Source organism: Taeniopygia guttata, chromosome 24 (genome assembly GCF_048771995.1).
Source record: "Taeniopygia guttata chromosome 24, bTaeGut7.mat, whole genome shotgun sequence".
Classification (NCBI taxonomy): domain Eukaryota; kingdom Metazoa; phylum Chordata; class Aves; order Passeriformes; family Estrildidae; genus Taeniopygia; species Taeniopygia guttata.
The window spans coordinates 7,589,886-7,600,431 of NC_133049.1; the positions used below are offsets into that span (position 1 = coordinate 7,589,886).

The 10,546-nt window shown below is 48.4% G+C and overlaps 1 protein-coding gene across 1 annotated transcript; it reads right to left on the reverse strand.

Annotated features, from left to right (window-relative positions):
• Positions 1-701: 701 nt before the first annotated feature.
• Positions 702-10,535, reverse strand: CXCR5 (C-X-C motif chemokine receptor 5). The gene is made up of 2 exons (XM_004176683.6): positions 8,849-10,535; positions 702-3,855 (listed from the first exon to the last, which is right to left on the reverse strand). The coding sequence occupies exons 1-2, from the start codon at positions 9,026-9,028 to the stop codon at positions 2,779-2,781; spliced, it is 1,257 nt and encodes a 418-aa protein (XP_004176731.3). The 5' UTR covers positions 9,029-10,535; the 3' UTR covers positions 702-2,778.
• Between the last annotated feature and the right edge of the window lie 11 nt (positions 10,536-10,546).

A 10,546-nucleotide genomic window follows, 5' to 3' on the forward strand; every position in this document is an offset into this window, starting at 1 on the left:
AGGAGCCACCTTGAGGCTCCCCTTGGCTCAGTCCCCCTTCCCGGTGGCCTGGGTGGGCAGAGTGCACCTGCCTCACTTGGCAGCCATGGCATAGGGGCTGAGCAGAACTCCACTGGGGAGGATGAAGGTTTGCCTGAGGGCTGCAGGGGTGGCTTTGACAGTGTGAGTACTTAGCAGGGAAGCCTGCTCTGAGGCAAGGTGTTGTGACAGCCATGCAAACCTTGGTGAGATAGCAAGGATTTTGCTAAGTGGAAAGCAGAGCTTCTTCTGCAGTGAAGGAAAGTTCCTCTTGCTTTCTTCTTGTCACCATTCAGCAGGCTGGCTGCAGGCAGCTGTGGGAAGAACAATCACAACTCTTTGGGGGAGGTCTGCCAGCTCTGAGCCAAGCCATTCCCAGGCTGGCTGGGCCAAATGTAGGTGTAAGGGCAGTTTTCCAGTCAGGTTAGCAGATGCTATAAAACTGGGGCAGGAGGAGTTAGTGGAAGAGGCTCCGTAAAGCAGAGAGGGTAATACAGGTCCGGACTGACTCTGAACACAGCAGAGCCTTCTGTGGCACTGGTGAAGGGGAATCTGAGCAAGGTGCTCCTCTAAGCCCTTTGAGCAGAGCTTGTCAGAAAGGTGCCATCTGCCCACTTAGTGCTCTCTGATGCATCTTCCTTGAATAAAGTGACACAGTTACAGACAAATGCTTACAAGCACTATACATTAGAACATGGTGTTTTATTCACCCTTTTATTACAGCTTACCTCAAAACTTCCTAAAGGTTAGTACATACCAATGCTAAAAGCTATAGTAACAATACATGTGTAGTCTGTTCACTTTCATTTGAGTGCAGATTTTCTTTTTACTTTGTGACCACTGTAGGAATTTTATACTTTTACTATTATTTCTTTCAATAACATTTTCATGAGAAACAGAGTTGTCACCATAACCTGCTGGGGAGGTGTTTACAATGCATCTGCAATGGGTTTTCTCACTGGTACAACCATGAAGAATACAAGTGCAGGCTTAAGAGACTTGCCCTTCTCTGCTGCATGTATGTGCCTGAACGACTACAATCACCATTACTTGAAAGTTTCATCTTTGAAGATACGGTGCTGCAGGAAATGGTGGACTGCCTTATACTAGGTGAGTTTTTCTCCTCAAATCACAATATGAGATCGAGCTGTTGAGATCTCTGCTGAGGTAATGTGCCCCTTTCCATAATGGCTGGTCTTTTTAGCAGGGCCCTTGACTACTGTGAAGTTCACCTGGGACTGAGCTGTCTGCTAGTGGGATGAACTTCAGAAGTGAGGTTAGCACAAAATTCCTGCTACCCCAGGAGAACTAACATTGTTTTGATGTTGCTTAAAATGTGAGGTGAAGGGTAGAGGAGATTTTTAAAAGTGTGCTTGTGAGAAGGGTTGTGCTCATGTGACATTGGTATGTATGGCTCTCCTACAGTTCAGGCCACAGCAGTCTTCAGGAACAGAAATGTCATGGAGCAGTGTTTTGGGCCTGCTGCCATGTTAAACTGTGACAAGACCTCCCAGGCAGCAGCAAGCTGTCTTGAGTCTGCTGGGGCTTCCCCACACACCAGCTCATGGTGCAAGAATTAATGATGGGGAAAGCTGCTGCTCTTACTTTGAACCAAATTATAATCAAGCTGCCCTGATCTGAGCAGTTTCTGCATACTTGCAGTTCAGGGCAAGATCACCACTCAGGTGTAGGTGGAGGAAAACTTAACAGAAAGCACAGTGCAAAGCAAAATGCCACATTTCCTCTAGCCTTGCTCAAAACAAAGTAGACTTTCCCTTATTCTGGGACAGTGAGTCTCCTTGCTCTCAGAACCCATAAATAGCCATACATCTAGCTGCCAAAAAAAAAAAAAAAAAAAAAAAAAAAAAGTTATACCATCAGCTTTACAAAGCTGTGTGGTTTCTCTCCCCTGTGTGCAGTCACAAGACAGAAGCCATCTCCTCAGATGGTGTTCCTCCTTAAAGGAAAACTTTTGTACAGTCAGGCATTCAGTTCAGCAGCCACTCACATGAGATCATAACAGCAATAAAACAGATCAAATGAGTGGGGAAGAATGCTACTGGTGTCAGGAAAGGAGTTTGTAACAGCCAAATCTTTCAGTCTGTGGGAGGACCTCCTGGCATAAGCTGTGTTGTGAAGATGAATGTGTTGTGGCAGGCTGGGGGGATGTTATGCAGCAGGAGGACAATGTTGCAGTCAAAGAGTGTCCAGCACTGTATGCCCATACTATTGGATTGAGCAGCCTCCATCAGTCCCACCTGCATCTGTCCAGTTGCGATGGCCACTGAGTCCCACGGCTTACCTTAAGCATGTGTGTACCAACCTTAGCTAGTGAAATGGAGACCTGCTTACTGACATGATGCATTTATTTGGCTGCACTTTTTTCCTTAACGCTGGCACCTGAGTCCCGTGCCTGGCTTTGTGCACAAGATGCCTGCAGTCCGTTTTTCAAGGGAGAGGTGGGAATATCAGATTCAACCCGCTTGAGTGACCATCGTCATCCAGCTCCACAAGAGTGACCGTCAGACATCCAGCATTCACCAACAGCTGCCAGATAGGTCTCTACAAAGTTTGAGAACCCGGAAGAGCTAAGAAAGGTGTCTGATGGGATGTGGGTGTTTGGTGGCTATTGGATCTGTTTCCTGAGGAGTGAAGAAAGTTGTGGGGATACTTGTGAAACTTGTAACTGAGACCACAGCAAGTGTGCCACTGGGAAGGAAAGACCCAGGCCACTTCTGCCCTGCAGGCAGCCCTTCTCAGCTAGAAAGTGGAGATGGAGGTGGTGTTGTCAGACTCTATCCCACTACCCTTCCTTGTCACCTCCAGGATCTCCTGCAGGGTCTCCTGGCTTATGCAGCCAAGCTCCTGCAGGATCCGGAAGAAGTCGTTACGGAACTTGACCCCAATAAAAGCGTAGAGGATGGGGTTGAGGCAGCAATGTGTGAAGCCAATGGCCTCTGTCACCATGATGGCTGTGTCCAGCTGGTCTTCCAGGAGGCAGTTCTTGGTGAAGGCTTCTAGCTTGGTAAGTGTGTTCAGGAAGATGACGATGTGGTATGGGCTCCAGCATAGGAGGAAGATGCCTGTGACCAGGATGGCCACACGAACAGCTTTTTGCCTCTGCAGGCGCTGGGACTGACACAGTGCCCGGATGATGGCCGTGTAGCAGTAACACATGACCAGCAGAGGCACAAAGAAGCCCACGGTGTGGTAGAGGAAGCGGGTTGCCAGCCACGCATTGTTTCCATCAATCCCAACCTCTGGAAAATAGCAAATGCTGCGGTTGCCGTCATCTGTCCAGACTTCCATGAAGATGAGATCAGGTAAAGTCAGAAGCAATGAGCAGAGCCAGACAGCCATGCAGGTGAGGTGGATGGAGTGAGCTCTGCGTTTGCGGTAGGTGTGGATTGCATAGACGATGGCCAGGTAACGGTCCACTGCAATGCACCCCAGCAGCATGCTACTGCAGTAGAAATTGATTTTGTGGACAGCACTGAGTATCTTACAGAGGAACTTCCCAAATACCCACCCAGCCAAACTCTCCACCACACTGAATGGGAAGGTGAGCAACAGTGCCAGGTTGGCCAGTGTGAGGTGGAAAAGGAAGTTTTCTGTGGTGGTGCGAGACCGCTTGAACCTCTCTAAAATGACCAGGACCAGAGCATTGCCCAGAGTCCCCAACACAAACATCAGCAGATAGATGAGGGGCATGAAGATCTTTCTGAAGGGGTCTCCCTGGTTGCCAACCACAGATGAGGCTGAGTTGAAGCAAAAGTAGCCCTCCAAAGAAGGGGTGGTGTTCTCAGCTTCGTAGTAACCACTCAGCTCCACCTGGCTCTGGGGAACAGAGAGAGTCTTGTTAATGGAGGGGAGTTTCTGAACAGAAGAACCCAGTCCCCCAGCTGCACCTGGCAGACCTAGAGCAGAGCACCCCCATGTCCTGCAGCCCACCTGCATCAGGAAGAGATGCTGTCAGCAGTGTAATGACGTTGGAGGCCCCTCTACTGCCAGGAGGTGCAGCAGCAGGTGGAGAGGATTTTATCCATCTGTGACAGTGAGGGCTGCTCAGTCTATAATCTTTAACTGGAGTATTGTTTTGGTGTCCAGTCAGATGATCAGTTTTATCTTCTGGTTCTTGCCAAGTTACCTGCTGGCGAATTTTGCTTTCTCACATAGAATGGAACCCTCCTCTACCAGCTTTCCTGATTTTTCCCACCCATTTCTTATATGGACCACTCCCATCCTGCCTGCTGCCTGCTGTCAGGTATAAAGGTGGTAGGATTCACCCCACAGCACATCTGTACCTCAAATTCTGTGCAGTGAAACTGTCCCCTTCTTCTCATCCTCAGAGGCCTGAGAGCTGCCTATGAGAGAGCAAGGTGAGGTGGGGTCATCAACAGCTGCCCTTTGAGATCTCTTCCCACACACTCGGAGGAAGGTGTGGGGCAGGTGTTCAACACAATGGGAGGAAAACCTCTGAGGCCCTGTGGTGCCATAGCTACAGGAAGAGATGATGGAGAGAGAGATCTGTTCTGTTGATAAACCTTTCAGTTCTGAATTAATTGCAGTCAGAGCAGGAAAGGAAAGGGAAAACACCACTCAGACTCCAGACTGATATCCAGTAAGGGAAGTGCAATAGAGCTACTTGCAGATGTGACTCGCCCTTGGCTTGCTGTATTTTCTTGACCAGCCTGCATTCAGGCTGAAGCTGAGGGCAAATCTTGAGTGCCAGGAAGCTGGAGCTCAGGATGAGCTCCCTGGATGGTGGTCATGCTTCAGCTGGCCTTGCACAAAATGGAGCAGTGAAGGAGGCTTGTGGCAAACTGAATATTAGTGACAATTGGGAAGAGCAGCAGTCACCCTGAGGTCCCCCACCCACACTCTCTCTGGAGACCTGCGCTGAGCCTTGTGTTGACCACAGCGGAAGTCTCTGCTAATGCTTTCATACCTTTCACTGCCAGCTGCAGCCGTTTGCACCTGCTGCTCCTTCCCTCATCAGACAAAGTTCCTGTCTAAAAATACCAGCCCTGCTTTACACAGTTTTGGACCTGATTTTGGGGGTTTTTGCTCACCCAAGGGGCTACTAAGCAAAATTACTGTTACCAGCCTGGAGTCTTGCGTTGTACCTAGCTAAGGAAAGGTGATTTATGTTTCTTCTCAGGCAGCTTTCCCTGGGTAATGCACTGGGTGCCTCTGCACATGACTGTGAGGGGTAAGGAGGGCACTTGGCAGCAGCAGGGCTTATCTAAACTCCTCTGCTACTGAAACCACCTGCATGGTTCCAAGAGGAGCTTGGGCATGCTGATGGGGCAAAAGTCTATGGGGCATTACCAAACTCACAGAGCACACATCAGGCGCAGGCAGTCCCCAAGCAGTGGACCACTCCAGTTTCCCAAGGGAATGAGTCCTTGGGAAAAGTGTGGAATAACCCTGCCCAGCTCTTGCTAATGTAACTGTGGGGCTGCAAGCCTTTGGTGAGAAGCATTTTGTATTACCAAAGAATTTTTCTTTTTCTGGCTTAGGGTATGATTTTGGGCCTTAAGAAATCCCTCCCAGTTATTTTTCTACCCAGCTTGAAAGTATTTCCTGCTTACTCTGTACCCGGACCTGTCATGAGGAGTTGACAACACACATAGAAATTTGTGATCTGGTGGCCAAGGCCAGATCCTTGAACCTCTCTGATAAAAAGCAAAGCAACCTAAAAAACCTCTGCAATTTTGTGTAGTGACCAAACCAGGCTGCTCAGGCTGTGCAGGTGACTGTGCTAAAAAACCCAAATAGATTATATGTTGGAATGGGAAATTTCACTGGGAAGAGGTTGGATGATTCCAGCTTTGAAGGGAAAAAGGTAATGATGAAAAATAGCTGGGTTTGCTAGCTTGGAGCCATGCCAGCACCATCGATGGCAGTGGATGGGCAGCTTGGGCAGTGTTCAGCGGCTTTGGCTGCTGACCAGTTTCCAGCATCACCTTGTATTTGGAGCCAGAAGTGCAGAGGCTGAGTGCCACTATCAGACACCATCTGATTGCTGATGGGGAGCAGGTAGGGAGGGCTCTTACTGTAAACCACTCGATGTGGGTAGGGGAAGCGTGTTGGAGCTCTGTTTGAATCGCCCTTTCCTGCATCTCTGAGCAGAGCAGGACATGTGGGTAGGAGCAGACAGAGATGAATTGGAGACAAATAGAATGAAAAATCAGAGTCTGGGCTGAGACAGGAAGGGCAGGGACCAGAAGCTGCAGGAGATCTACTGAATATGGCAAGCTGAGGCTTCTGGGAACTCTGCTGCAATTCTAGGACTGAAAGTGGGTGGCTGCCTGATCTGGGATGGGATAAGTGAACAGTGAGCATGCAGAGGGACCTTTGTACAGGTCTCCTGCATGACAATTGCAGCAGGTTTGGGGGTGGGAGAAAAAGTGTTGTCTCTGTAATAGAGCAATTGAGTGCATGCCTGGGAAAGCTGTTCCTGCATGCTTTTTATTCGAGGATCCCTTTACCCTATAACCTGCATCACAGAGTTATTCTGGTCTCCCTTTGTCAGCTGTTTTTCTCAGTTCCCCACAACTGTCAGTGATCAAAATATTTGGCTGTAGAAGTGAAGCAGCTTGTCCACTGTTACGGATTTTCCATGTGAATCATTCCCTTCTAGTCAATGCCAGGGCTGGGAGCAGCAAATCTCATTTTGAAAACCTTAGAACTGTAATTGCCCACATCAATACAATATACTGACAGAGGTTCTGCTCATGACTTCTGCAGGGGCTGAACCAGGGAAATCCAGGAATAAGACCAAGGCCTGTGGAAATTACATGTTACTGCAGTGTAGGTGCCTTAACGCTCTTGAGTCATGTTGGTCCCATTGCAATGAAAACTGGTCTGAGGAACCTCGGGAACCTAGTATAGATCTCAGTGGTTTTTCTGCAACTTGTTTTTGGATGTCTAGTCCACAGCTGAGGAAGGTTAGCAGGCAAAGCGTTTTTGATATGGTGAAATGGGGTTATCATTTTGGACCTGGTACTTTTCTGCAAGGTTACAGAGTCAAAAGGTCTTGTATGGTATCAAAATTTACGTGAGGCCCTCACTGTATTCACTGTGTGATACTGAGACAAATGCCCTTTTGGTGTAAACGTTCTCATAATTTTTCCTTCCATAATTGCTCAATTGATCAAATGATCCTCTCTGCACAAGGCAGAGTTTGTGTTGCCACCTTGACAAGACACTTTGGAGGCCTTTTTTTTCAAATCTTTATGGGTAGGTTGCTGCTACAAGCACTGAGTATAAGTAAAGCAACATATGCCACCACCAAAGCAAATACATTGATGTTCATGTGATATCTGCGGCCTCCCTATTCCAGGGAGGGAGCCAAATCTGGGAAGCTGCCAGAAGACAGAGGTGGGAAACAACGCATATCAAACTCCTAACTGCAGAAGTCTGAGAAAAGGTCTAAAACTCTTCCTGCTGTGGCACCTGACTGTGGGCGTTTAGTCCTAAAATCAGCTGGGTTCTACCATCCAACCCTCCCCTCACATGGGGTCTTCTTTATGATGTAAAAGAATTCACAGCAGAGATAAAATCACAAAGCTAAGGATTATGTAAAGTTTTGTATGCAAACAAAATGAGATGAAAAAGGTTTGAGTTTGGCTTTAACCTCTCAGCAAATTTTAGCACTGCCACTGAACTTCAACAGAGGTCAGGGAAAGAAGTGTCTTCTCCAAAAAAGTTTTAAAGGAATGACCACTATTTGCAAAGGATTTTTATACTGGATGAATGAGAAAAGAAATAAATAGGGTAGGGCTTGCTCTTCCCTGGTGTGTAGGAAAAAAGGAAGAACAGAAAATCTGGTAACAATTGGATCCAACATTTCTCTTTTTGGAATAACTAATCCTGAGGTCTGCTGCAGGGAGCCACTGTAGTAAAAAAATAAATTCTGAGATGCAATATTTGATAACCAGGTTAATGATAATGCTGCTGTGTTCTTCCCATTGGATAGCACAACATACTCTATAAGGTGCAGCTGCTCTTTTTCACTTGTAAAGGCTGGGAAGAGAACTAAGGTAGAATACCTAGTGTCATCACTCCCTGTTAGAAGTAGTACTTGCAATCTATCTCCCACTCTTTAATCCTCTCTTGTAAATATACTGCATGTTCCCCTTTCAGCAGAGTATATGTGGAGCCATATGTATGGAAGCTTGTATGTGGAGCAAGCAAGCAGGGTGGTCATACCAAGGGTTTTCACACACGTAGAGAGAAGACTGGGTTTGCTTGGGTATTCCAGTTGTCAAAGGAGACCAGATAAGGTGTACAGGGCTTTGCACACTGTGTACACAGTCATTTGTACCACTGAAGTCTGGTGCAAAAGGTTCCTGGCTCAGAATAACTGCTTTATGCCCATGTTGTGCTAATGGCTGTGCAGACAGCAGGGCAGCAGGAAGCAGAGGCAGGGAGAGGCTGGCAGCACAAGATGGGACTGCTGGAGCCCCGCTCTGGCAGAGACTCCTGGCCCCTTGCAGAGACTCTGGTCTGTGTCCTCATGAAAGGACAGTACTCGGGCTTAGTGCTTGCCAGGACAGGTCCCGGTAGCTTTCCCCAGCAGAATACCCAGCATCCCTGGATCACAGGCTGGAGCCACACTACACCAGCTCTCTGCAAGCAACAGCTTGTAGTCAAGTCTGGACTTAAGGGATGCAAGGACTAAATATGCTGGCATAAGAAATGGCTCAAGCTCTGCCTCTGCCAACAGGAGGGTTAGAAGATGGATGGCCAGAAATCTGGCCTTTCAGCCCACCCTAGCTCTACCTGCCATCCCTGTTATCAAGCAAAGCCAGGCCCAACTCACCAAGTCATAGGTCTCTGATGAGTAGCTGACAGGCCCCATAGTTTGAGGGGCACGATCCGTCTCTCCTCCAGAAATTGCTGCAAAAGTTATTTTCTGGGGTGGAGTTAATAATTTAAGTGAGTGGGGAGGGACACAGAATGTAACAATAGAGTATTTGCAAGGCAAATGAGCTCCAGGCATAGAGTGACCTGATTGATGTAAAGATTAACATCTAGCTTTATCATCTTTTTACTAGTGCTGTAATTGATTTTTAAAGTAGAGTTTGAAGAGTCCCTATTCCTTTGATCTATACCACAGAAGATCCAGAACATATTTAGGTCTTCCTTGGAAACCTTGCCCACAGCTGTCTTTGTTACAGGTGGTCCAAAAGGCTTTGAAAAGTTCTGTGCTAAGGACCACCCTTACCAGAAACCTCCTGGATCCAGGCACTTCTCTGGAGCTGTGCAGGACTTTGAAGCACGGGTATGGTCTGTATGATCATCACCCTCTGCATTGGGATCCTCCTGGCTGCTTTAACCCCAGCGACTTGTAGTTGTCTTCTGCTCTTCCTTCTGCTGCTTCACCCCTCGTTTGGGCTTGGGGGAGTGTGAGGTGGCTTGCACAGGAAAGCAAAGCCTTGCAGCTACTCTGCAAGTCTAGAGCAGGGCTAGCAGGGGCTGGGCAGCTTGACTTCACAAGGGTAAGTAAGGAGAATCAAGATCTTCTCTGCTTGGGGAAAGGCATTTTGTTCAGCGATGTCACAGCAACAGACTCACAGTGGTCTGGGTCAACAGAGTAGGTCGGCATTGCAGCTGGCATTTTGGCAGAAAGCTTTACCTGTGCGCGGAGCTTGTCAGGTGTTCTGACAAGCACAGTTCTTGTCCTCCTCTCGTCTAGGTACAGCTGCATCAAGGCCTCTCTACTAGCAAGGACTCTGGCGGGACTTTGTACTCGTGAAGGAGGAGGTGGTGTTATTCTCATGAGCACTGCTGGATTACACCACTCCTCCTGTTTCTTAGACTCTGACTTGTTGGGCACCAGCTGCCCCGAGGATGTCGCTGTCCTCCCGTCCAGTGAGGACCTCTGTGTGCACCTGCAGGTGCTCATCAGCTCCTGGGCATTTTCTGCTGACAGGATGGAGAGCAGCAGACCCAGAGGGAGCACAGGGAGCTCGCACTGTGCCTCACTCACAGGCAGAGCACTCTGAGCAAGCCCTGTCCTGAACCCCGTGCTCCGAGGGCTGAGGCGGGGCAAGGAGTGGGGTATCACTGGGAGACGAGAGGCCAGGAAGGATGTTTGCAATCAGCTACAACTGGAGGGTGAAGCTTGTGCCTTTTGCTGCTGAGGGTGGAAAGACAACCACCTACAGACTGCTGTAGCTGTGAGGAACTAGATAAAACCAGGAATGTCCTTGTCCTTTTGCATGCATTTTGGAAAAACATTTGAAGAAAAAATTGTCTGCAAAGCAGTCGCTACTAAGATTACATTCCCACTGTGTCTCGGTTTGTCAAAATCCACATCTAAGTAACAGCTGTCTAAAAAGAAATGCCAATCCCCAGCTTGTCACGGTCGGCGGTTACGACTCCTGCAGGCTGTGGCCCAGACCCCATTGTTAGGTTTGTGTTGGCTGTGTTTTAACAGCAAAGCCCGGTCAGGTTCCCGGCTCAGAGGGGAGGGCCGGCTCTGAAGGAGGGGACGAGCGGCCCGCCCCCGAGCGCG

Coding starts and splice junctions, on each gene's coding strand:
- CXCR5 (XM_004176683.6), bottom strand. CDS start 9,028: ATGCCTGGAGCTCATTTGCCTTGCAAATACTCTATTGTTACATTCTGT. Junction 3,856..8,848: donor CATCAGAGACCTATGACTTG/GTGAGTTGGGCC, acceptor TCTGTTCCCCAG/AGCCAGGTGGAGCTGAGTGG.